At 51.9% G+C, this 23,573-nt stretch overlaps 11 protein-coding genes across 11 annotated transcripts; 4 read left to right on the top strand and 7 right to left on the bottom strand.

Moving 5' to 3' along the window:
* Positions 1-5,058: 5,058 nt before the first annotated feature.
* On the top strand, positions 5,059-6,492 carry BD324DRAFT_651107 (ubiquitin-conjugating enzyme/RWD-like protein; the record flags this gene model as incomplete). Its single annotated transcript, XM_022018268.1, has 6 exons — positions 5,059-5,207; positions 5,282-5,382; positions 5,510-5,608; positions 5,710-5,767; positions 5,824-5,934; positions 6,048-6,492. 6 exons carry the CDS (start codon positions 5,059-5,061, stop codon positions 6,490-6,492), a joined length of 963 nt encoding a protein of 320 aa, XP_021870689.1.
* A 276-nt stretch (positions 6,493-6,768) lies between these two features.
* On the top strand, positions 6,769-8,723 carry BD324DRAFT_651106 (putative negative regulation of gluconeogenesis-related protein; the record flags this gene model as incomplete). Its single annotated transcript, XM_022018267.1, has 9 exons — positions 6,769-6,831; positions 6,888-6,962; positions 7,029-7,148; positions 7,209-7,327; positions 7,414-7,525; positions 7,595-7,720; positions 7,794-7,979; positions 8,043-8,552; positions 8,622-8,723. The coding sequence occupies 9 exons, from the start codon at positions 6,769-6,771 to the stop codon at positions 8,721-8,723; spliced, it is 1,413 nt and encodes a 470-aa protein (XP_021870688.1).
* An 83-nt stretch (positions 8,724-8,806) lies between these two features.
* On the bottom strand, positions 8,807-9,927 carry BD324DRAFT_580489 (peptidase C12, ubiquitin carboxyl-terminal hydrolase; the record flags this gene model as incomplete). Its single annotated transcript, XM_022013440.1, has 7 exons — positions 8,807-8,896; positions 8,954-9,029; positions 9,095-9,248; positions 9,364-9,490; positions 9,549-9,758; positions 9,825-9,836; positions 9,889-9,927. The coding sequence occupies 7 exons, from the start codon at positions 9,925-9,927 to the stop codon at positions 8,807-8,809; spliced, it is 708 nt and encodes a 235-aa protein (XP_021870687.1).
* A 79-nt stretch (positions 9,928-10,006) lies between these two features.
* Positions 10,007-11,179, bottom strand: BD324DRAFT_457446 (hypothetical protein). Its single transcript, XM_022012835.1, has 4 exons — positions 10,929-11,179; positions 10,668-10,870; positions 10,520-10,605; positions 10,007-10,464 (listed from the first exon to the last, which is right to left on the bottom strand). The coding sequence occupies exons 1-4, from the start codon at positions 11,092-11,094 to the stop codon at positions 10,227-10,229; spliced, it is 693 nt and encodes a 230-aa protein (XP_021870686.1). The 5' UTR covers positions 11,095-11,179; the 3' UTR covers positions 10,007-10,226.
* On the bottom strand, positions 10,853-12,031 carry BD324DRAFT_457953 (hypothetical protein). Its single transcript, XM_022012836.1, has 4 exons — positions 11,779-12,031; positions 11,422-11,738; positions 10,929-11,360; positions 10,853-10,870 (listed from the first exon to the last, which is right to left on the bottom strand). The coding sequence occupies exons 1-3, from the start codon at positions 11,909-11,911 to the stop codon at positions 11,196-11,198; spliced, it is 615 nt and encodes a 204-aa protein (XP_021870685.1). The 5' UTR covers positions 11,912-12,031; the 3' UTR covers positions 10,853-10,870; positions 10,929-11,195.
* Positions 12,032-12,651: 620 nt separating this feature from the next.
* Positions 12,652-14,012, bottom strand: BD324DRAFT_642285 (hypothetical protein; the record flags this gene model as incomplete). Its single annotated transcript, XM_022017475.1, has 5 exons — positions 12,652-12,793; positions 12,847-13,127; positions 13,183-13,370; positions 13,429-13,605; positions 13,667-14,012. The coding sequence occupies 5 exons, from the start codon at positions 14,010-14,012 to the stop codon at positions 12,652-12,654; spliced, it is 1,134 nt and encodes a 377-aa protein (XP_021870684.1).
* Positions 14,013-14,174: 162 nt separating this feature from the next.
* On the top strand, positions 14,175-15,606 carry BD324DRAFT_626541 (HAD-like domain-containing protein). Its single transcript, XM_022015906.1, has 9 exons — positions 14,175-14,294; positions 14,445-14,477; positions 14,534-14,599; positions 14,653-14,810; positions 14,871-14,936; positions 15,000-15,126; positions 15,178-15,263; positions 15,317-15,350; positions 15,391-15,606. Exons 1-9 carry the CDS (start codon positions 14,237-14,239, stop codon positions 15,549-15,551), a joined length of 789 nt encoding a protein of 262 aa, XP_021870683.1. The 5' UTR covers positions 14,175-14,236; the 3' UTR covers positions 15,552-15,606.
* On the bottom strand, positions 15,607-18,041 carry BD324DRAFT_626531 (putative dihydroxyacetone kinase 1). The gene is made up of 9 exons (XM_022015905.1): positions 17,823-18,041; positions 17,675-17,773; positions 17,102-17,586; positions 16,993-17,046; positions 16,726-16,939; positions 16,404-16,673; positions 16,124-16,350; positions 15,935-16,082; positions 15,607-15,887 (listed from the first exon to the last, which is right to left on the bottom strand). Exons 1-9 carry the CDS (start codon positions 17,833-17,835, stop codon positions 15,628-15,630), a joined length of 1,770 nt encoding a protein of 589 aa, XP_021870682.1. The 5' UTR covers positions 17,836-18,041; the 3' UTR covers positions 15,607-15,627.
* Positions 18,042-18,108: 67 nt separating this feature from the next.
* On the bottom strand, positions 18,109-20,199 carry BD324DRAFT_455610 (putative oxidoreductase C terminal-domain-containing protein). The gene is made up of 10 exons (XM_022012832.1): positions 19,732-20,199; positions 19,465-19,681; positions 19,209-19,420; positions 19,089-19,167; positions 18,980-19,041; positions 18,676-18,918; positions 18,514-18,630; positions 18,433-18,452; positions 18,260-18,370; positions 18,109-18,200 (listed from the first exon to the last, which is right to left on the bottom strand). The coding sequence occupies exons 1-10, from the start codon at positions 19,787-19,789 to the stop codon at positions 18,141-18,143; spliced, it is 1,179 nt and encodes a 392-aa protein (XP_021870681.1). The 5' UTR covers positions 19,790-20,199; the 3' UTR covers positions 18,109-18,140.
* A 1,447-nt stretch (positions 20,200-21,646) lies between these two features.
* On the top strand, positions 21,647-22,504 carry BD324DRAFT_651100 (hypothetical protein; the record flags this gene model as incomplete). Its single annotated transcript, XM_022018266.1, has 1 exon — positions 21,647-22,504. The coding sequence occupies one exon, from the start codon at positions 21,647-21,649 to the stop codon at positions 22,502-22,504; it is 858 nt and encodes a 285-aa protein (XP_021870680.1).
* Positions 22,505-23,053: 549 nt separating this feature from the next.
* On the bottom strand, positions 23,054-23,548 carry BD324DRAFT_651099 (hypothetical protein; the record flags this gene model as incomplete). The annotated part of the gene is made up of 1 exon (XM_022018265.1): positions 23,054-23,548. One exon carries the CDS (start codon positions 23,546-23,548, stop codon positions 23,054-23,056), a length of 495 nt encoding a protein of 164 aa, XP_021870679.1.
* Positions 23,549-23,573: the final 25 nt, after the last annotated feature.

The following is a 23,573-nucleotide window of genomic DNA, read 5'->3' as shown; positions in this document are numbered from 1 at the left end:
CGACGAGGGCCAAAAAGGGGGAATTGACAGTGACGATTCATCCCCCTTTCTGCCCTCGGGCCGGACCCCGCCCAAAATGACACATGTCCCCACTGAAAATGACCGACTGATTCGGCGGTGTATATTCACCGCGAATTGGTCGAATGAGAGATGTTTCTGTTGTTGGCGTCGCCATGGATGGACGTGGTGACCATGCACCATCGATCCACATATCCTCCATCGCGAGTATCCCTCATGATCCGTCCTGATACTCCAATGCCTCTCTCTCTCCATCGATCTCCACACCCAAAAAAGGTGCCACTCGCGTGCGAAAAAAGAGAAGGAGACAGGAATCCTATGCACTGCCTACTCACGTTGTATGCTCATCATCCAGATAGATCGAGTCGCTATAAAGACATGATCCTGTAGTGTTGGGTGATAGGTGGCGATGGTTGAATGGGATCTTTGATGAGTCGACGACGGATGTCTGTTCGGGAGAGTAGGAGGAAGGGGGGATTTCTCTCTTCTCTCTTCTTAAATAAAAAGGCGACAATGTGGTGTGTGGTGTTGTTCGGCGGTATCGGAAGGCGAATTAATCTTCCTTGTAGCTGTAGCTGTATTGCTCCCCTCTCTAAGAGCGCATCTCCTCTTTTTTTTTTCCCAAAAAACGGAAGAAAAAAAAAGAGGCTCCCCCCCGGGTGGTGCGTGGGTGCGAATAGCCATGTGCGGCTTCACGCACCTGGAAAGAAAAAAAAATGCGGCGAAAAACCCAGGCAGCTCACTACGCACTCTGATCCGGACCGAAGGTAGCCGACACACCTACCTCTCTTCCTCCTAAACCCCACCGCCCCACCTCACCGTCGTACGTCCGTCGACTTTGCCGCAGGATACTACTAACTAATCAAGTCTCATTCAGTTAGAAAAGCTTCCTAATCACCATCTCCCCGGAATCCCCGGGTTCACCTCTCGGTAGATTCGGTACTGTTACCGCTCCTTTTGAGACACCACTCGCAACTCCATGCCACACACACTCCACGACTCCCCGATCGGAGATGCGTAAAACAGTGACAGCGCGTGGGCATTTGCCTGATTACAATTATTCCCAAAGCACGAGCGGCGCTGGGGTATCCCGTTCGTCCTTCGTTGTCGTGTTTCTTGTTTTGATCCCGTCAGTTCTGTACCGTAAGATTGGTATGCATTCCTTCCGAGAGCAAGGTAACGGTAACTCGACTCACTTGGCAACGGGTGAGCTTGCTGCCTGCTGAGCGCGTGTTTCTCGGGGTCCGGAAAATCGTCTCAAGCGATCCACGGTCGGTGAGACACCACACGATTTGTTTCGCATTCATTCACATTTCTCATGCGTCGCGTAAGGGATGCATCCATATCATTCGCCGTGAAGGGTTGTCTTTGGGACAATAAGGGAATCATCTCACCCAATGGGGTCGATGTCACGGAATCAATCCATGGGAATCACTTTCTTTTGCCACGAATGATAGGTGCATCCGATTGAAAACCCCCTTTTGTTGACATCTCTGGCTCTTCTTCACTTGGCACGCACAGTCTCATGGACAGCATGCACGTTACGGCCGTCCTTGTCCCAGACGTCATGTTCCTACAATTGTCCAAACTAAAACTCAAAAAAATGGTATCGAGCATGTCTATGATCTCGGACGAGCTCACGAGCGTCAGAGAAAAAAAAAACAAAGCTCACACGTTAGAGTTTCATCCTCACCAGCTCACCCATATCGGATAGCTATCGGGACATGTCCCGAAAGGTTTATCTCACTCCCTTGATGCAACGTGCAGGGGGGGTCGTGTCATGCCAAGACACTCGCCTACCTCGATCAATCCGGAGCTAACGGATGGATGGACTAGAGTCCTTCACACTAACGGGACGAAACGACACCATTTTTTTGGGGGGGAAGGGAACCAGACGTCATGATGGATCGGTGCAGATTCCGGTCGGACGGGTAGGTGATTCCAATCACATTACAAGCGACGCCAAGCGATAGGACTCGGATAGGAAAAGGATCCGAGAGAGGGTCGGTCTTTGTTGTCGTTCCGCGCGGGCTCTAAGCGACTGAACCTTGTGGGGATGCCATGCCAGTGGTCCCGTGAGAGGCAGTGGCACACTGCCTCTCACGAGGAGAGAATGCTTGTCAGACGTCATGAACATGGACACGAGGAAAGCGAGGCGTCGTGATTGTACTCCTCAATAGTCCGTTCAGATAGTCAGCGATTTGTCAGCATGCGATACGGTCAGAAATCTTGCCACATTGCCACAACCAATCGATCCCTCCCACAAGCGCACCCTTTTTCTCATCGCAGTCTCTGCAAAGTCAGCCTGGACCCATGCCAAATTTCATTGGGGACATGTCTCGAGCGTTGGTTGACACGCGGTGATCGACTTGGAACTGCATGGACGACGACCGGTTATTGATCGACCATACCAACAACCGGGATTCACAGTCGCATGCATGGGAATAAATGTCCATGTGAGAATGTTTCACACAGAAGGGATGGGATGGATAGAGACGGAAGGGTGGCGTCATCCTAAAAAGGGGAAAAGGTGGGTGATCGGGAGAAGACGGAGAAACACCGGGAAACAGTCACCGGGAGTAATCGTTTCAAAAGAGCCCGGTTTTAGCGGACGGTCTGTTGGGCGAGGAAGATACTACTGACACACAACGGTGTCTCAAAAGACACCGTCAAATCCATACATTTGAAACGCTGAATCAAGTTTTTGACTCCAGTACTTTGACCACTTTGATGCTGTGTTTGAGTCATGAATGCCATTGTCAATCATCGTCTCGAATGATTAACCAGTGCATAGGAATGGTTTCTGCCATTTTTTAAAATTCCTAATTGCCAGTCCCAAGAGTTACACTCATCCCCCTCCGCCGACGCCGACGCCGCTGCCGCCACCACCACCGCCTGTCACCCCTCCCGCCTCTCCTTTCCACCCGGTCGGTCATCGGATCTTTTCCAGCCTCCGGGAGTGAAAACGAAGATGCAGGCGATACACCGAAACGTGTGGATCTTTCCTTGGAGAACAGATCTCGGTCAAGAGTGGGGAGGATCTGGATGCCTCACTCAGGCTTCGGACTCCAGGATACGGTGTCATTTAGTGGAGCATTTGGGCACCGATCTCCAGTCAGAGTGGACCTCGAGTGTCGACTTGAAGAAAAGCAAGCGATCAACAAGGCTCTTTCTTTCTGTAATCCACCGAGACGCCCCGACTCTGTCGGCGATCGGTATATCCACATTAGTTTCACAATGATTCTAGCATGCTCGCCAGCCATGAGGGGTTCGAAAAAGCTGACGTGGCGAGGCAAGTAGTAATCCCCCGGTGAAAATGCACAGACATGCTTTCCCTTTCTTCCAGTGGCTTCTAATTGCACCGGAGCATGTATATGTATGGGTCAGGGACGTTCACCAAATCTGGATCCGATTGGGGGATGGGATAACCCCCTGTCCCGTCCCGTTTGTAATCCGTATACGGGAACCCCACCGGACGGGGATATTGGTCTAGAAGGAAAAAGATAAAAAGAAAAAACGCCAGCCTGTTGAACAACCGCGATTGAAACAACCGTAAAGGATCAAAGATCCGGTTGATTACGGTGATGGCCCCGCAGTACACTTCCATGCCATGCCATTCCTAATCAATCAAGCGATCTACAGTGGTATACAGATTATCGGATGATTTCGAACCATTGTTTATGTTTTTTTTTCCTGGCATTCTGGGAATTTGGCTGGCTGGCTGGCTGGCTCGCCGGCTGTTAAGCAGGCAGATTAGATCGAGATCAGCGAGATCTGTCTCAGTGAATTATGGATCCCACTGTCGCCTAATAATGATAATGTCAGAAGGTTCAGTCTAGGATGCGGCAATGGCGAGTCGTTGTCCCTCACCGAATCCGATGATCAATTAGAACAGACAGGATATCTACCCGTCTCCGTTTAGGCAATGCCGAAACACCCAAGGCGAGGAAAGGTAGACGGATCGTGGGGGGGAAATTAGCCGTGAATATGCGGGGACTAGACACGAACCAGGTGGGAAACTAAACCGTTTGAACCGAAATGCAAGTGATTGTTTGAAATGAACGGCATGATCTGAGTACCGACCGACCGACCGATGCGCAGCAGGTCCTCGCTTGAATCATGCGAGATTGAACTACCGACTCTTTGACGGGGTACGGTAGATTCAACACCATCAAGTGCGCAGCTTTCCTATAGATTCATCTCGCACGTGGATGCAATCCATTCTCAGTGAATGATTGACCTTTCGCCGTTGTTGCCGGAATCAGCTCATCCCTTAGAGGTAAGACCAGGACCGAGTTTTAATTGAGGACTAGCTTGTCGAACAACACAATAGGGAAGGCGTCAGATGAAATTGCCTAATAAGGCAATCGACTCAGGGCAAGTGGGCGGGGATGTTGCGCAGGCCGCGTGGGGGAATGAGAGTAGGTCACTCATCAACCTATAGCACGAGGAGAGTCAAGCTGAGATAACGTGCTTCGGCATACGTGGAGCTCATTTAACGGTGTCTTAAGCCTCCTCGTCTTGCTGCGAGGTGGGGCGCAGTTGAATACTGGTGCATCGAGTTGAAAAGCAGATGTCAATTCATTAGGCCGTTGATGACCGCCAAAGCGATCAGATTCGGCGACTGGCACATCCTGCAGCGTTTTGGCGATTTGCTTGTGACTCAAAGGCCGCGGATCCGCCTAACCATCCGCCCAAGACGTGTTGCGCATCAAGAGTTTTAGCATTGAATACTCATGACCCCATTTACTGCGCCCAGGTTTGCGAGAGGAGTATGTAGAAGCCGGCAGAAGGTCATTGAAGTCTGCTGCTGTATATTGGACACTCGAGCTCAGTTCTGAGGAGCCCCGAGGTCTTTCAGACCTATCTTCGAGATGACTTTCAGTACGGCTGTGGGCCATGCCACCGGTCGTCAGCTAGCGGCGACCGCCGCCTCTGTTGACAGCTAGCAGCTCGGTCCGCTGTCCGCGTCGGGTTGGACATCCTTCGCGAAAGCTGTTTTGAGTCTAAGCTGGTCACCAAGATCCCATCAACTTCCAAATGTTCACGCCTCGTCCCGCCAAGATTTCTCATGCATCCTCCTACGCGAGCTCAAGCCATAGCAACAATGCGAGCGGGACTGTCAGCGGGAGTGGTTCTGCTTTGAATGAGATCTCTCCATTATTGGCTGCCGAATTGGGTCTAGAGTAGTGAGTCCAAAGAGGCTCAGGGACATCGCGAGAGAGCGAAGCCGAGGATGAGAGATGAGCTGATTCGTGACTAGCTCATCGCTCCGAGCCATTGGAAATTGCCCGACGGGGATGTATGTTACGCCTTCCGCCGAGAGCCTGTTGAAGTGGTACGGCGTCTTCTTTGTGCACAGAGGTGAGTGTGTCTGAATGGCCCATAGTAGAAGGGTGCACCTGTACTATGTCGATATGTTAGAGATCCTCGGACTCCCGTGGCAGATGACAGGCTACCGTTAGCTGCTGACACTGACGCTCTCATATAGGACCCTACGCTGGCTCTGTGCTTCGATTCACGCTTTCATTCCCTCCTTCTTACCCCCAATCAGCCCCTGTGATCCGCTTCGATTCAGATGTTTTCCACCGTGAGTCAAGTCACTGTCCACTCCCATCGATCTCGGGGCAGATCGAGGCCTCGCATCGCCACGTCCCTGCGCCGCATGCTCATATACCCGTGTCCTTCTAGCCATGGTGGATCCCAAGACTAAGATCTGGTCTCCGCGCGGTCGCTTGATTCAATGGCAGTAAGTTGACTTGACTCCCCGTATGGGCTGGCTTCGCTCAACAACGACAATGCCAGGCCTCGGATAGACCATGTGCCTCACCTCTTACACAGTCTTAAAGCTAGTTTCAAGACTCAAGCCTTGCAATCCATCACGGAGGATCAAGCTATCAACAAGCAAGTGTGGTCGTGAGTTTCTATGCCGGCATGGCATCGTTGATCAAGCGACGACCATGAGTTTCTTTTGAAAGGAAGGACAAAAAATCCAGGATGAACATTTCTTTCTGATCCTTTCCCCATAGACTCTACCATCATTCTCGTCAGACATTCCTCTCCATGACATCTCAACGGGCCCTTCACTCGACCTCACTACATCATCTCTATCCATCCGCTCATCCAATTTTATCCCCTACAAGTCCAACCAAAAATCTCCTGACAGTTCCACCCCCTATGAGTCCGACCAAATCGACTTACCGTGGTACCAATGCTCAGCCTTCGACCCAATCACAGACTACTACTAGCCTGGCGCCTATGACTCCATCGCGTCAACGAACCATCTCGGGTGGAAGCATGAGCATCAAAGCAACTAGTCCACATCATGATGGACATCGGAGGACAACCTCCATCATGTCTGCAGTGTCAAATATTGATGAGGGACCTATCGTGTTCAAGGAAATCAGTGAGGAGGACAAGGCGAGATTATGGGCAGGATTGAGGCGGAGCTTGGGGGAGGAAGAGACCATTTGACCCGACAGATGTAGGTGTGCATTAAATTGTATCAGATTTAGATCCGTTGTAATGCCTAGATTCATGGGCATGGAGTATGACAGCGAGGATAAAGCGTAAGGAGGCTCCCAGCATTGGCGTGAGGTATCACATCAAAGAAGTAAAACAATTGCCACCATCGTGTGTATCCGTCCGGTTACGAAATCCGTGTCCGGGAATTCTGAAGCTGAATCGCTGTGTGCCCTAGCTTGATTCCACTACGTGCTTCAACGCGCATCACCTCACGACATTCCCGTCATGCCAGCAGGTCCACCTGGGTCCAGCAGTGGACAGCTGATCCTCGAAGAGCCGCTCATCAGGGTGAGAACCACCTACTGCGACATAGATCTATTTCTAAAGGCCTGACTCCCCTGTAGACCCCGTACGAACTTCTCAGGCGATCCCATAGAAGCGCTCAGAGACAGGTTGAGAAGGACTTCAAGATCATTCAGGTGAGTCATTGAGCGTGATCAAAGAATCTTAGATAGCGGACCGGGCTGATCGATCCTCTGACTCAGTCCGGTCTCAATGATCTTGTGAAACGAGCATCCACTGCTGAACCCGGTCCATCCTCCCACGATTCCGTGATCAAGCAGCTGGACCAAGTGGGAGAGCGAGTCAAAGGGCTCAAACGAAAGGTGAGCCATTGTCGTCCTTCTCTCATAATCCCCCATGTGCCCGTCGTTAACATCGGCCAGCTCGATGATCTCCAACCTCGAGAAGATGCTCCGTCCGTCCTGAAGTCAAGGCTCAAGTACGTCGAATCGCTAGGGAAAGGAGAAAAGACAGCTTCCGAGCATAGCAGTCTTGCACCTCCGTACGTTCTACGCTCATCATCATCATCATCATTATCATCACAATCGCCTCGAATATCACCCGCTGACATGTCTCCATGCAATCCAGTGAGACGGAAGCTGGAACAGATAGGACCTTGGACAGGTACATTGTCGATTACCTTTTACGCACAGGAAGAGTCAAAGCTGCTCAAGCTTTGGCTGTGCATCAGGGCATAGAAGTGAGTCCTGATCTGCCCGAAAGAGGAGGGCGGGGTCGCGGGTGTTTGTGCTGATGGGCCAATCTACAGGATTACGCCGATATCAAGCTGTTCGCGGAATTGACAAAGATTGAAAAAGCCCTCATTGAGCGTCGATCCGTCACAGAGGCTCTGGCCTGGTGCGGTGAGAATAGAGGTACTTTGAAAAAGACAAAGGTGAGTTTGGGCTCGGGTGCTACAGTAGGACAGAGCTAGAAGCTGATCATAACACTCACTTTGTTCCTCTCAGAATGACCTCGAATTCGCTCTCCGACTTCAAGAATTCATCGAATTGTGTCGCCATCGAGATGTCACTGGGGCCATCACGTATTCTCGCAAGAATCTAGCTGCGTGGGCACCGACACACATGCAGGAGATCCAACAGGGAATGACACTTTTGGTATTTGGAGAAAGGACCGGCGTCAGCGCCTATCGAGTGAGTCAATCAGAGCTCATTCCGATTGTTGAAGTCGCTCATGGGGGTCCCCGAATGCGATAGAAACTATACGAGACGGAACGTTGGCAGCATGTCAGACATCAATTCCGAGAAACATTCCTCAACCTCTACGGTCTGCCTACTCAACCTCTCCTCGCTCTAGCTCTGTCAGCAGGTCTCTCCTCCCTCCGACTTCCATCCTGCGCACCTCACGTCAAACCGTCCACTTCGCCTCTATCTCCGAAATCCCCTACAGTTCCTCTCTTACCCTCCGCACCCTCTCTACACGATCTCGAGCAAGTTCTCTCCACGATCGGAGCAGGTATTGACCACCTCACTGCCCCCATCGGTGGAGTTCCTACGTCTCCAGAAGATGACATGCACGAACATCCTGAAACGCTCGTCGGTAATGTGGACTGTCCGACATGTGGAGAAGACATGAAAATCTTGGCGAGTGAAGTACCCATGTCGCATCATGTCAATTCAACAATCGTCTGTCGAATAAGTGGAAAGGTTATGGATAGTCAGAATGAGCCCATGGCGTTCCCAAACGGTCATGTATACTCCTCAAAGGTGGGTTTGGAGCCCTTACTTACTTGAACTGGAATGTTTTCCGTGCTGACGTCTCACTCGCTCGCTCAGGCTCTCGAAGAAATGGCAAACAGCAACTTTGGCTGTGTGACCTGTCCAAGAACACGACAAACGACTGTATTTACGCGACTACGTAAAGTGTATATCTCCTGAAGGGCAATTAGAGCGGCCACGTTGTATCTTCCTCTATGCAATTTGTACATGTTTTGATACTTCTGCTACAGTATTGTCCCGTCTCATTCCTGATCTCCAGCGAGAACCAGCATGGTGAAGTTGATCTCGTCACTCTGAGCGATGTACTTGTCCTGTACGATTTTGGCCACGTCCTACATAGTATGGTCGTTTTAGCTCGGGGAACAGGCTCTGTACTTGCAAGCTCTCACTTTCAAGAGATCATTGCATAATCCTCGGTCAAAAGGCCCATTCCTCCCTCCGTCGAGTTCTACCACTCGCTTTTCCCTTGCATCGCGTCAGCGGTGGTGGCCCACTTCGAGAGTCTTTGACGCCCAAATGTCAATACGCACCCTTTACTGTTTTCAGCTTCGATGAATGTGATGAAATGTGTATCTACGTCCACATCCTCGCCTTGAGGGACAGCAGATTGACCGGATTGAGCAGCGACCGTATGAGCAGCTTCGAAGAAATCCGCCTTGTCCAATAATTTGGCTCGGTCGAGAGCTACTCAGGAGGAGAGACACACATGTACTTGCATCAGCACATGCCGTCATCCATTGTGTGAGGAGACCCCCGATTGTGGAGATGGGACGAGAACGTAACGTTGGGAAAGACCTACGACTGAGAGGTACTGACGCCGTCTTGAAATGGATCAATGGAGAATCTTGTTTAAGGGCATATTCTCCAGAAGAAGGCAAGTTCAACAGAGCATGAAGAAGTCCAATGGAGCCACAAGCATTTGGGATCTGAAAAGCCAGCGAGATCAGGGGCGCGGGGGCGGTAAAGGCACACTTGTCCACTTACGGTCTGCTTGATGTACCACACGTCTCCATCCCATTTGCCTTCACCTCGTTCTTCCTCTTCTTTCCTCGCTTCTGCCAGTTTGCCTCGCTGAGGGAAGAGTAAAAGGACAGCCTTCACTGGCTTAGGGACAAATTGGAGGAACTCTTCGTCCAGTGAGAAGAGATCTTGAAAAGATAGTGGAGAGTCAGGTAAACCGAGAGATCGCGACCACTACGAGAGTCCAGACGAGAGAAGGAAAAATGAGCTTGCTGCGAGAACATGGTAAGATCAACTGACCTCGTTAAAGACCTGAATGGGTCCTCGAACTCAGCTAATGTCGACAAATGATAGTCCTGCTTACATCTGGAGAGGCCTCCAATGGGACCCACTTGGACGTCATGGTGAGGGCTAGGATGCCGAATCGCAAAATGACCGCTTGAACGGGGAAAAACTGGACATGATAACCGGGAATTGGTAAGGGACCGCGGATTACAAACGACCAGATGCTGACATCATATCCACAAGCATGCGAGTCATGACATACAGAGTGTGAGATAGCATTATAAAGAGTCTAAGGTGATAATTGTCCATTGTGTCCATATTGTCCATATCCGACCAGCGAAGGGCTCATCAGCAAAACCCCTTCCTTTCATCGTCGCGCGCAGGGGGGCAGCCAACTAGTCGCACTGTTGCACCTCCTTACTTGAGCTCGAGAGGATCGACCCATCTAGATTCCGGGACAGCCAGAGCGACGGGCTTGGGTTCGGCTCGAACTTTTTTATCGACATTGATAGAACCCTTGGATCCAATTTTGATTTGGTCTTTACCAATACATTTCCCACCAACCAATTTGTATCCCGACTTGCAAGCTGAGACCTTGCATTGACCCTGAACGCAAGACACGGCAGAAGGATCGACACCAGCCAACGCGGTACAGCTGATGGCGTGTCAGCATCTTGACACAGAGAGAGCCCGCGATCCTTCAGACTCACTCGACCCCTACGACGCCATCTTGGAATCCGAATCCACCATTGATGCATCCACCGCACGACTCGAGCTCTTGGTTGACGTCGAGGCACTGAGTGAGGAGGAATCAATCAGTCTCTACACTTGTCTCATGCTCGTCACTTTTTTACTCACCTCAAATGACAGACCGTCACCGTCAATGACATTACATGGCGTCAAGTCGACTGGGCAGACCGCCTTGACTTCATTCGCTTCTCGCTCCAACCTCTCCTTTTCTCGCTTCTTGATGTAGCTGCTAGGTCCGGGAGACCCAGGCGTAGTAGCCCCAGGCATGTGTGTATAGAGGTAAATAGAGTTTTGATCACAAGTGACCGCATCTGACGAGGGTCAGTTGACAGGACTGATAAATTGACCTGCTTCCCGTCCGTGACTCACTACCTGCAGGCGCGAAAGATTGTCCTGATTCTGGGCAACCACATGTGCCGATCGTCTCATACTGCTTGTTGTCCGTCATGAACACTGCCCCGGCCTCTGCACCACAGACCTGGAAACATTGCTCCAGTGTCAGACCAAAGTGTGCGAGGGCCTTGTTGATAGGCATCGATGACCAGCTGGCGAAACATCCTTCGAATGAATACGTCGACGCAGTCACGTATGCCTAGGGTTGTGACGGCATCAGCGGATGGTAATCGACCTCTCACTTCAGCTCCGACTCACGGCGTAAGAAGTCTGCGGGCAGTCCCCAGACGAATCGAGAGCTGTACCGTACATTTCAGGCGTGATACCCGTTTCTGCACATCCGCAGACATTCCCAGCTCCGGCGTAATACGACCAGATGTATTTGGTGTCCATAGCGAAGCAAGAGCTCTGAAATGATATGAATCAGCTGTCTGGAGGTTTCGGAGAGAGAAAGGCATCGTTAACTCACCGCACATTGCATGGCGGACATCTGGTTCTTTATGAGCTGATAAGATCCGGAATTGGTGTTCTTCTGCTCAACGCATCCTGCAAAGACAGGCATAGACATAGACATGGCTTGCACGGAGCCGGCAGCTATGATTGTAGCGAGGATGAGACTGAGCATCTTGATGAGTGATCTCGTTTGGATTGCGGTTGTCGGGGTTTTGAGGCCGTCCAGGAGATCTTGAGCCGGAGCCAGTCGTCGACCACTGGTTCTTGAGGTTTGCTTCTTGACGCAGCAGGTAGGGGAAGAGAACTTGTCATCCTCGTCAGAAGGGGAGTCAACTTATCTGTCAGATAGGGCCGACCCATGATCAACACATGCTTTGTTTACGTCCAGGCCCATCCAGATGGCAAGACAATCTACACTGACGAGGGATTCTGGGAAGGGACAGAAACAAGCTGACCATTGTATGGGATTCTGCAGGTCGTGATACAGCGAGCTGTGACGTTTTCATGATTCCTAAGGAGATAGCATTCGTCCTCCATAGAGCTATATGACAGTCGTAGAAAGGAAAAAACAAGCGCGAAAGCGACTGGTCTTGCTCAAAAGTCCAAAAGCACGGCTAGCGCATTTTCGACATTAGCTCGTCGAGATGGGCCGGGATGGATCTCCTTCGAGACAGCCCAATAGCGACTCATGGTCTCATGATAAGGGATCTCTCTATACCCTGTCGTGTCAGCACTAGCATGTAACAATGTGTAGTGAGGCGTGTGCATGCACGCATAGAAGCCCCGCAGATGATTTCATCAAGTGCGGCCTCTATGGACGGGTTTGCGACGGTTTGTGGCGGAGGCAAACCTGCCTGCTCATGATCGGCCTTCCTAGTGTTTTCTTATCAGGTATCCATTTGTCGACTCTCAACTGCTATGCCAATGATGCGGGTCGGACACTTTGATTATGCCAAGGAGTATGGAGAGTCAGGAGAGGCAAAGGCCGGTGAAGGACGTTCGAAGCATGGTTCCTCCGTCGGTGAGGTTGATCGGAGGACAATGTAGGAACCAGCCGTACCAGCAGAGAAGGCGCCTTGGAGTCATCCTGTGCCATTGCGACCTCTTGAGCTGGTGAGGTATGTCGAGTCGCCGCATGCCAAGCTATTCCAAATCTCATGCACTAGAGACGGGGGGGTCAGCTTCACCTCTTTCGAAAGGAATAAAGACGGGCTCTGCTTGTAACATGTGAACTCTGTATGCATGACTAGTCCCGTTTTATCGATCCCCCAACAGCCAAATTCAAAGTGGAAGGAAGTTTGGTTTCTCCTACAGTGTACAACAATGCGACGCTTCCGATCGCAAGGATTGATAAGAGAAGGGTGGAGAAGACGATGAGGATGAAGGGGCTGAAGAGTGTCAGTAAAAGCTCAGTCGGTGGAGCTGTCCTAAATCAACACACGTGGAGTAATCGTTCTTTTGACAGGTCGTGCCCGCATATCCGCTTGAGCATTTGCATCCCCAGCACTCTCCGTTGTCGGTCTTTGATTGCAAAGCACAAGATCCTCGCCCGTTACATGATGTGGCTGATTTGCAGTCATCCTCTGAGGCGTAGCATGACATTGTCGTATTGCCAGCCTCTTGACGGGCTTTGAGGATTGGAGGCAAGGCTCGAGCGTAGAGCCGAGGAGAGGTTGATGGCCGGATAATGAGGAGCAGAGGAGGAGAGTCCGGAGTAGTCATCTACATGTGCGCATCAGTACATTGCACCACTTCTTCGTTGAGTGTTTAAACGTACCGCGGCCAATCCCGCCTGAACGCCTTTCCTGCCTTCTTCCCATACTTCATCCTGCTTGTTCACATGACTCAGACCATGGATGGAGATTGCCTCCCAGGTGGACGAATGCTTGACAGAGTCCAGCCACGGGATTGAATCAGCCATGGCGGTGAGACACTCGAGCTCGTGCCCGAGAGCAGTGGCGGCGCCTGATCAGAGCAGGTTAGACGATCCCTTTATCGTAGTACCGAGGGCTCTAAGACTCACGCGTTCCCGCCAGCTCAAACGTGTCTTTAGAACTCTTCGTCCATTCGGGCAGAGACTCCAAAATGTGATCAAGTAGGTTGGATGCGCTACGAAGGTATGGAGCGAGTAAGGAGGAGGTGGATGACCCATCCTCGAGGTAGAAGGAAGGAGAGGTGGGTAGTGATGTGGGCAAGACATCTGAGTCCAGAACAACAATCAATGGTTTGGGAAACCTCGTTGCCCTCGAGCTCAAACTCACCCTGAGCTGTGACACCCCCTTCGATGATCACCACTTTGGCCTTTGTCCTCCCACTCCCGCTCGCTTGACTTAGTCCATGACCTCGATGGTCCCCACTCCACATATGCAACAAGTGACTCCATAACCCTTCATCAGAAGGGATCTCCTCAAAGTCTCCGATGGCTTCACCCAGATGATGCGATAAGACAGCCTTGGCTTGAGCGGCCGTCAGGGTCGGAGCGGAGGCGAGAGGCGAAGCATCGGATGGAGTGGGATAAAGATAAATCTGGAATGGCTCTTGTGCTTGATATGCCAGCGATGTCGAAGCCACCGCGAGCAGCGGTATGGAGAGGTGATTGAGGCGCATTGTGTCGTCCAATGAGTGAATAGAAGACTGCTGGGGGATCGATGATTCAAAAGTCAGGTGAAAGGTGCGAGCGAGCGAGGTTTAAACGGGAGGCTCGCTTAACATTATCCACTGGTAGGCAGCGGCGCGGACCGTCGGCAACCGGATGTCATGAAGGCGGACCTCAGATGTGACATACCCAGAACTCCAGTGTTCATCCTGTGCTTGCGAACTAGCCCGTGGAGATGTCGTCCAAGCTCGGAGACGTCGAGTATGTCATTTTTGACGTAGATGGTCTATTGAGTGCGTTCCGTGTCCCCACCGCCATGTTGGACTTGACACAAGCTTACTACTCTATGACACTTGACTTTTCCATATAGTGTGAGTTTTATGCGTTCTACCCGCTCTCGATCTACGACGTCTCGTGTGGGGTCTGGTGCTAATGCGTTCGCAGTGACTCTGAGACTATATATACCAAAGTGACAAGTGAGGTGCTCTTCTAACGGTCACCTCCAGCAGCTCATATCGCTGCTTCTGCCCAGATGATATCCTTGCGCGCTATGGCAAGACTATGACTTGGGAGATCAAGGCGGGGATCATGGGCAAAGGTGGGTGGGGTCCAAATAACCGAGAGAAGAGAGCTAAAGGTGTCGTCTTCTAGTCCAGCGTGAAGCGGCAGAATACATCTACTCCTTCTTTCCCGGACTTGAGAACGAGTTGTCAGTCGATGATTATCTCGTTGAGCGGAATGCTCTACAGGACGATTTGTTCAGAAAGGTTTTACCGCTTAGAGGAGCTGTTCAGCTCGTCAGACATCTAGTGAGATACGGGAAACTCATACCCTTCATCAAGACAACAAGGTCTGACCATGAAGGTTAGCATGACGCAGGTATCCCGATCGCCTTGGCGACAGGCTCTAATGCCAGGAATTTCAAGCTGAAGACTGTATGTCGTGATTCCACATGACTGTTTGACGGCAGACTGACGAGTGGGACCGGAAAAAAAAAGGATCATCTTCCTGAAATATTCGCTCTCTTTCCATCGACGCGAATCCTCACGGCTGATTCTCCACAAGTCAAACCGGGTAGAGGCAAACCCAATCCGGATATCTTTCTAGCTGCTGCTCAATCCCTAGGTGAGGTGCCCCCTCGATGTACAGATTGTTCAGGTGTTTATACGTGTGCAGGGTACGATGTCGGAACTGCTACGGACTGTAGTGATCTGCAGCGAGCTCAGAGAGCAAAAGGATTGGTCTTTGAGGATGCTGTGCCAGTGAGCTTCCCCCTTGGCAGCGAGGACTGCCGCAGAGGACTGATACTCTCCAGGGAGTCAAAGCGGGGGTTGCTGCAGGCATGAACGGTGGGTCTTCCGAACCTGCACTCGAGTCTGATATCTACAGTCGTTTGGGTACCCGATCCTCAACTCAGGGCACTGAATCCTTCCGAAACCTATGGCGCAAAATTGATACTAGAGTCATTAGATCAATGGGACCCTGTAGCTTGGGGTTTGTCGCCGATGAAAGTGAGCCAGCCCTCGCTTGGAGTTGAAAGTCACAGCTGAAGGGTATCCAGACAACAGAGACTGATTAACAAGTACACTCATGCATCGGTGGTGTCTCTGTTCTCTCACAGACGCGTCATGGTTTCCCTTGGTATCCCCGCAGACCATCAACGATTCTCCAGACACCCCACGCGCCGGGATCAGGCACGTCACGTTTCTTCAAGTCCTCTTGATTGACATAGGCTCCTCTCCCAGCCTTCGCTACCAATTCCCTGGTCTTGTCCGCAGCGGTGTGGGCTTTGTCTGCAGCTTTCGAGAGCCCCAACTCAGGCAATGCCTGTATGAACGCCTGCAGGGGGTCCACGAGCGTTCGAGATGGGGGTCTAGCTCGAGTGTCTAGGAAGATCTGTCAGCTCAATGCTCGCAACGTGCACGATCCTTACACTTGTATAGGATGCTCAGTGCTTCTTGTGCAGCCTCAGACCAAATTTCAGATGTCGTCGACTTTGATCCAGATTTGGCAGCGTCTCGGAGCCCTTTTCCTAGACCAGAGAAGAAGATGGAGTACAAGGCTCCACTTGTTCCGCCCATCTGATCCTGAGTCAGTCCGAGCTCGCAATGGATTCACTCACATCCTCTTCGACAACCTCTGCAATGGTACCGATATCCCTGATGACGTTCTTCCCGTCAATGTTGCCCGTTTCGATCGCTTTAAGGATCCCTTTGGCTCCCGCTTCGAGGGTGAGACCGGCATCACCATCACCGGCGATTTGATCTTGCTTTGTTAGTTCTGGCCCGGCTTCAATGACGGAACGACAGGCTCGAGTGATGGCGTCCAGGAAGATTTGAGAATCCGCAGCTGAGATCAAGCGAGCATCAGTAAGGGGGTTTGATCGATGTGCGATGACTAACGAGCCAGGCTAGCATTGTCTGCAACTGTTGTGCTCGCTGGCTGCTTATCCTGGGTCTCCAAGGTACCAGGCTCCGAGGCGGTCCACTTCCATCCTGGGGCACTTGCAGGTGCGTCCAAAAGCTCCAGGATTTGAGCCGAGGTGAAAGGCTCATTGGGACCGGGCAAGAGCATCAGAGTCAAAGAGAATCCAGGCATGTTGAGAGACGTCATGAATGTGCCTGAGATAGCTCGTCGAACTTTGATGCCTTTCTTGGATAGCCATTGAATGGCTAGAAGCGAAGGGTCGCTCAGCCATCAGAGTTCGCGAGCGCTTACGCTCACCTTCATTGGCTATGCCTCCCAGTTCCAGCTCGCTGATACTACCCAGGTTGTTGATGTACAACACCACCTCGTCGGTCCCGTCGTTCCTGAATGGTACGAACGATCGGTCCTTGTCTGTCGTATCGGTGATTTTGGACAACATTGAGGCGACAAGTTCAGAAACACTCGACAGGTCGTGTTTCGAAGTGCCAGGTTCGTTGTGAATCCCCATACCCTAAGTATGCAGCTCACTCAACAAAGGCATCACAATACGCCCAGATCCCTCACCAGCTCGTACTGCGAGGCTCCGAGATGTGATTCGCCGCCTTTGGTTCCCGGGACCTGTGATCTCTTTCAGCTTGCCCCCCCATTTTGCGGCTGACGGATTGGTCCTAACGTGGCAGTGTTCAAGTCCAATTCCAAGTGTTCCGATCCTTGCATGTACGTACTTGGCAACGTTCTCGACTTGATCCAAGTCATCTCCACGATCCGAAGCTGCACTAGCGATCTTGTAGACCAAGATGGTCCCCGCGAGCCCTCTTCGCCCAACTATGCTTCCTTGTTCTCTTCCGACGGCAACATCATCTCCAACCATGAGGACCCTGACATCCCCTTTTCCACCTTTGGATCTGTACTGTTCCGCTGCTAGTCCAAAATGGAGAGCATCACCAGTATAGTTCATCACTACGATCAAGAGTCCCTTGTCACCGGTGACGAGGTCGATCCCGCGTCTGATTTGAGCCACATTGGGAGAAGCAAAGATGTTTCCGCACACTGCTGCGTCGAGCAGACCTGGTCCAACGAAGCCTGCATGGGCAGGTTCGTGTCCGGATCCTCCTCCACTGAGCAATGAAACTCGGTCGGAGGCCGGAAGGTAGATCACTGCGGAGGAGGCGGAAAACGGAGTGTAAGCTGAATCCAGCAAACGCCAGGGGTCGCCCTGGCTTGAAGACTGAGGAGGGAGGCTCACCTCTTTGCGCTTCATCAAGCCTGATCTTCGGATTCAGCCGAGCAAGTCCCCGCAGAGACTCGATTACAAGGTTGGACGGGTCATTGACCAAATGCTTGGCTTAAAGTAGGGCTCGTCAGCGAAGGACCGGTGAGAATTTTGGACTCACCACCAGAAGTCATGCTGGGAGTATCGATAGTGAGTTACCGTCAGCAGTGCGGAACTATCAGGCGAAGTAAACTCATGTATACATCTCAAACTCCGGCCAACGCATCAAGCCTTGGCCATTTCGGAGGGTGGGTAAGGGGTGGGGACGGAGAGAAGGCAACTTTGCATGGCCCGATAAAACTCCTTTCGGCCCGATCTATCCGTGGTCGTCATACGGCAGGTCATACATTTCTAGGTATGTACAAGAGGCTCTAACGGTTTCGTCCGACGGACGCAGAGATGTATGGGAGCTTGGTGCAGCATGACACACTCGCCACACTCATTGACGAGCGCCTCTGGCTCGAGCCTCTACTTCTCCAGCCCATCTGATAGCCCAGGTCTGTGAGGCGTGAGCTCAAAGGACCAAATCACACTGATCGCTAGACTTCGCCCACTCACAAACTTGTACGTCTTCATGGCGTCTGTGAACGTCGAGCGGACCGCCGACTGATTCGCTTTGCCTTGAATAACATCCACGAGGTCCGAGAATTCGTTATAGTACGGATCGTCCTGAGTGACGTGACAGAGTGTTCAGCACCAGAACATGGCTTGGGAACGATGAAGCAGCTCACGTTCTTGAATTCTGTCATGGCTGCCCAAAGGTCTCAACATTGCAGACCCCTCGTATAATGCGCCGCGCCCTTCTCACTCACTCTCTGATGTCGTGCCGGGTCGTCGGACATACAACCTCGGCGCGACTCCATAAGGATCAACCAAGCGTAATTTCCAACCATCGGCCAATACAACGAGCTCGCAGTCGTAGTCTCCCTCTAACGACGAGTCAACGGACTAACTCCCTCTGTTATACGACCCACCGTGGATGCACGTCCCATGGATGATACTACCAGTGGCCCCACTCTCGTACCTCCAAATAGCATTAGTGATTCGTGGAATCTTTCGATCGGCCGGCAGCTCAGATTCAGCTTTGATAGTCAACTGGGACAGTTTTCCTGGTTTGTCCGAAGCTTCCACCGTATGTACACGGATCGAGTCGTGGACTGGGTCAGGGCAAAAGTAGCGCGAGAGGTCGACAAGGTGTGTCCCTTGGCCAACGATAGCTGAGCCATCGAAGCTTCAGTTCTGGAAAAAGCCCAAAAAGTCGCGCTGCGCTACACTCACGGCCAAGCTCCCCGTTCATATCCCAGTAGTCGATGCTCTCGTCTCGAAGACCTGCGTACTTGCTGGAAAAGGTATGAGACAGGCTCAACCTGCTGTCTCGAGTACTCACTACGCCATGAGGTATGTCGCTTGAGTACACATCACCGTGAGGTTGTTCTCTGCGATGATTTTCTTCATCTCCGTTACAGCTGCCAGTACATCAGTACGCCTTGACCTGATCCAGACTCACCTTGAAGATATCGTAGCATGTACCCGACGCTCGTCAGGCCACCCTTCTGCAGCTCCTCGTTCGCTTGTGTCACATCGTCGAGTGAACCGGCACTGATGGGTTTCTCGATGAATTGCGCGGCGGTAGGGAAGAGCTTGGCGACCTGAACATCCAGATCATGATTCGGGATCGTCGTGCCTCTATAGTTGGCAGGAAGACCATTGACCACGAGCCTGAGAATATGTTTAGAGACAGTCGTCACTCCACCTCGACCCACTTTGGCATCTCTTCTTCGCTTAGACCGGCCTCTGCATCAGCGACCGTCTTGAAGACTTTGGTATGTTCGTAGCCGACCAGACCCTCAATAGCCCGCTTGGAGGCGATGATCTTCTCGGCGTATGCCACGTTGATGTCGACCAGACCGACAACGTTGAGCGCCGGTCCCAGTTTCTTTTCGAGCCTTAGGGAATGAGCCCAGGAGGCCTCGGTCGAGCCTGGAGGGAGGGGAGGAAAGTCAGCTGCGGGACACATTACACATGCTTACCAAAATTTATTCGACCAGCTCCCAGAATCAGGACATTGAATTTGTTGCTCATGGTCATTCAATAGGACCAGATAAAGACGATAGTAGAGTGTTGAGAGGGAAGAGTGGATAATCTGACGGAATGTGGGCCCGTAACGCCAAAGTCTCACGGCTCGCTGAGGGTCTTTCAGATCTATGTGATGGCCAGGCGACTGGTGTTGAGATTGTGTGTCGTCTATACAGGCCGTATGCTGACACGGCGTTTATATAGATGTAATGAGAAGGATGATACAACGGAGGATTCAGTCTGGTCGGAGTTGTCTCGGACATTAGCCGGCAATGGCCCTTCCGAAAGCATGCATGCTCAGTAGCCTTTCGGGACCTAATTCGTACCCGGCCTGACTGGTCATAGACCTTCGTGGAGGCTGGCTGGAGTCGAAAGCTGGAGCATGCCACTCGAGGCGTCGATGAGGTACTGGTTCAGAGCATGACAGTGCTGAGGTGAGGATAGCTGAGGAAGTCGAGCCTGCTTCGATGAGGCACAGGAGAGTTGCAAAGACAGCACGCGTCGTGCAAACGGATCGCTGGATCTCTCTCACAGGCGTGTGGAGTGACGTGATCTGCGACGACGATGACACAGAGTCCTTCGCTATCCTCTAGAGTCTTCATACGAGAAGGCAGCCTTGACACTCTGGGGGCAATTGGGTCGCATCAGTTGACAAACCCGCGTGCTGCACGAGGCAACGAGCCAGACAGACGATACTCCTATTCTCACAGCACGCAAAAGATATCACACGGTATGCACTGCATGGCTCTTCCGGCGACAAGCAGGAGTCCGACATCAATAGCGACATAGCTGCCGAGTTAAGATCACGTCTCCGGTCCTAGGCGCACGTGGCATGAGGCGGTTGTCAGCCAAGGCACGACCACCATTTGGGGCTGGCTCGGCTGCGATCACGGCTACGACCAAGCCGAGTAGATCTATTCGAAGAGTCAATGATCAGAGCTAGCGTGATAGTGACGTCCTAGATCGCTCGAGCTATGTCCCGTGCGCTCATTGAAGGCTTTGAGAAGATCGTACCTTTCCCGCCGGCCATAGGAGACGTTCAAAAGAACAAACATGCCTTCCCATCGGCAGCTTTCGGCTCGAGATGGGTTGCCAAAAAGGCTCCGAGCTTTATACTGAGTCTGAGCGAGATCCCACGAGAAGACACGATCGCACGGGCTAGAGGTAGTCTTCCACGGCACCATCAGTTCTTAGGTCTCTCTGATTTTAGGCATGGCATGCCATCTCGTCCTCGTGCATACCAAGCCCCACATGTCTTCTTCCCCCTTCTCTTGGTTTGTCTTGGATGCTTAGGTGTTTTTCTTTCTCCTTGACACCCCGCCCCGTGCCCCACGGTCTTGGACTGGACCCCAAGCAGCTAGCTATAGAAAAGCACTGTTATAATAAATTCTCTTGGCTCGGTGGTCGTCGCAGTCATTCCCGCCCTCTCGCTGCCGCGGCCTATGGGCTTGTTTGAAGCTTTGCCCGTGGAGCAGGGAGGAGGCAAAGTATGGCCACGACTCGAATGGGCGAGGTGGGCTCGGCAGCGAAAGATTAGGATGGAAAGAAAAAAAAACGCTTAGAATATCCTAAAGTGGCAATAACCCAACACACACACACCAACAAAGGCCCTCGGTCATAGGGGACCGAAGCCAGCGACGGGCGGGGACGGGGACGATGATCTCGGCACTGAAGTCGCTGATTGATTTCCCCGTTGGCCGATGACAAAGATTTCATGGCAGATATGCATTGAAAATACAAAAAGGTAGACGAAGTCGACCTTGGCTCGCTCTGTCATCCCTCCATCCCTCCACATCGTATTCATTCACCGATATAAGATACTTGCCCAGTCACCGTCGTCTTCTATTCACAGCACACAGCTAGGCTACCATGACTACCATTGCCCGTCCATCCACACCGTTCCCTCACACTGCGAGTCTGAGTCACTCGGCATCCGGTAGCAATCACCACAAAATGACACTGCCACCCACATACCACTACACGACTCCTATTCACTTTGCTCCCAAGGCTCTGCCTACACCTACACCTCCATCCCTCCTCGCAAGGACATCGTCTACTGGAAGTAATTCCAGCGGTCATTACATTCACCTCAGACGATCCTCTTCGGCTCGTCAATCTCCTGCCGGTGAAGACCTCTCTCGAACACCTTCCCTCGTACCCGCTTCACCTCGCCGAGGCTCTGCGTCTTCCAGCTTACTCGTCCTCACTCCACCATCTACCTCCACTTTACTCTTACCCGAGGTGGAGGAGGACGCCGACGCCGACGATGATGTCGACGACGTTGAAGAAATGGATGCCGAGGAGAGCCCTGAACTACCAAAATCCAGGTCTGCCGGATTCGCACTCCCTCCGCCGACGTACAATTGGTCAGACAAACCGATCGAACCAGACACCACGTTCGATTTCGACAGCTCCTTTTCTTCCAGCCCCGCATCCAGACTAGAAAACTGGATCACTACATCCAACTCGGTCACCCCTTCTAATCCTTTCCGACGTCCAGCGCTCAAACGACGAGACACTCCTCGTCCAAGCATTGAACAAGCGCCAAAATCACTCAAACGCCCCGCTTTCAGACGTCGAAGCACGCCACCACCACCACCTAGCTCCCGAGCTTCTCATCTGCGTTTAAGTCCACTCAAGGAAGTGGCGGAGAGCTCGCTTTCGACTGGACAAAAGCTTAGATCGGTCATCACTGGTTCTCAATGGGTCGTCGTTGACAGGCAATGAGTCTGAGTTGTCACAAGGGTATATAGAGGGGGATCTTCACGAAACAACACATTTCTTCATTGTGTACGAATAGCTTTGATTACACCTTGCAGTGCCTTGTAACATGTCTGTCGCTATGAATCAATCACATGACTGTTGCATTCAGACCCTGCCGAATGAACGATGCCGAATTGCCGCGCTCATTCGGAGAATGTCGTTGATCATCGGCCGAAAATGTCCGCGTCGGCCTCCCTACTTTTTATGCCCCCGAACTCTGACTCATCTTCTGACTCATAAAAGAAATGCAAAATATGTATGAATCATCATTTGCGGAAAACTCTTTGTCGTAAGCATTTGTATGTGATCCAATGAGGAGCATGCGAGCCAGTGTCTCCACCCCTGTGGGGGTTCCGGACTCTTCACTTCCAGTCCAGGCTTTCTATGGTTCCAGACCAAATCAGATGGAGCACGACCTCCAGTGCTTGGAGTCGGAAGAGCTCCACTGTCGTGCGGTCCATCGTGAGATGCCTTCAAGTGACTTCTGTTCTGTTCTTGGGACGACATCCTTGACTATTGGTGAGATGCCTCCGAAGAGCCTTTATCGGGCACCGCAGTATCACCATCTGCCGTATCTTTGAGGGTCCAGCCCCATCCCATACGACGATCAGGTCCGGTTGTTTCCGACAACGGTGGCACTGAGACACGTACGGGCCTAGAATGCTCGACTTGAGATCGCTCGACGGACAAGCCGGGCTGACCGTTGTTGTACCAGACTCCATTCTTCAATAGACCAAAGCACGGCAGGTCTTTGCCGTCCGTCCCTAGGTGCACATCCGAGCGCAGAGCGCCATCCTTGGATTCTTTCACTTCCTCAAACCCACGCGACATATCTGATATAGCGATCGTCACACCGGAGCCGTTCGGCGCATCTCCTGTTATTTTCCCTGTATGATCCCGCATCCAAGCACCCATGCGGCTCGGATCACTTGGCTCGGCAGCCAGCCCGCCAGGTGCAGATAAACCCTCTTGATTCGCGTTCCAGCTTACCGGATCCCTGAGTCTCATGAGACTAATCTTCGACGCCGGATTG

Source organism: Kockovaella imperatae (genome assembly GCF_002102565.1).
Source record: "Kockovaella imperatae strain NRRL Y-17943 chromosome Unknown BD324scaffold_7, whole genome shotgun sequence".
Lineage (NCBI taxonomy): Eukaryota > Fungi > Basidiomycota > Tremellomycetes > Tremellales > Cuniculitremaceae > Kockovaella > Kockovaella imperatae.
This window is presented reverse-complemented; position numbering and strand designations above follow the sequence as displayed.

Bases quoted from the DNA above. Each gene is read 5' to 3' on its own strand.
- BD324DRAFT_457446 (XM_022012835.1), bottom strand. From the start codon at position 11,094: ATGCCTATCAACAAGGCCCTCGCACACTTTGGTCTGACACTGGAGCAA. The intron at 10,871-10,928 runs GTGAGTCACGGA...GACCCTCGTCAG, and splicing joins ATCTTTCGCGCCTGCAGGTA to ATGCGGTCACTTGTGATCAA. The intron at 10,465-10,519 runs GTGAGTCTGAAG...ACACGCCATCAG, and splicing joins GATGGCGTCGTAGGGGTCGA to CTGTACCGCGTTGGCTGGTG.
- BD324DRAFT_457953 (XM_022012836.1), bottom strand. From the start codon at position 11,911: ATGAAAACGTCACAGCTCGCTGTATCACGACCTGCAGAATCCCATACA. The intron at 11,739-11,778 runs GCATGTGTTGAT...CTGACAGATAAG, and splicing joins TGGGCCTGGACGTAAACAAA to TTGACTCCCCTTCTGACGAG. The intron at 11,361-11,421 runs GTGAGTTAACGA...ATATCATTTCAG, and splicing joins TGTCCGCCATGCAATGTGCG to AGCTCTTGCTTCGCTATGGA.
- BD324DRAFT_626541 (XM_022015906.1), top strand. From the start codon at position 14,237: ATGTCGTCCAAGCTCGGAGACGTCGAGTATGTCATTTTTGACGTAGAT. The intron at 14,295-14,444 runs GTGCGTTCCGTG...AATGCGTTCGCA, and splicing joins TGACGTAGATGGTCTATTGA to GTGACTCTGAGACTATATAT. The intron at 15,127-15,177 runs GTGAGGTGCCCC...ATACGTGTGCAG, and splicing joins AGCTGCTGCTCAATCCCTAG to GGTACGATGTCGGAACTGCT.
- BD324DRAFT_626531 (XM_022015905.1), bottom strand. The intron at 16,674-16,725 runs GTGAGCGTAAGC...CTTCGCTTCTAG, and splicing joins GGGAGGCATAGCCAATGAAG to CCATTCAATGGCTATCCAAG. The intron at 16,083-16,123 runs GTGAGTGAATCC...ACTCAGGATCAG, and splicing joins CAGAGGTTGTCGAAGAGGAT to ATGGGCGGAACAAGTGGAGC.
- BD324DRAFT_455610 (XM_022012832.1), bottom strand. From the start codon at position 19,789: ATGACCATGAGCAACAAATTCAATGTCCTGATTCTGGGAGCTGGTCGA. The intron at 19,421-19,464 runs GTGGGTCGAGGT...ACATATTCTCAG, and splicing joins AGCGAAGAAGAGATGCCAAA to GCTCGTGGTCAATGGTCTTC. The intron at 18,919-18,979 runs GTGAGTGTAGCG...TCGATGGCTCAG, and splicing joins TATGAACGGGGAGCTTGGCC to CTATCGTTGGCCAAGGGACA.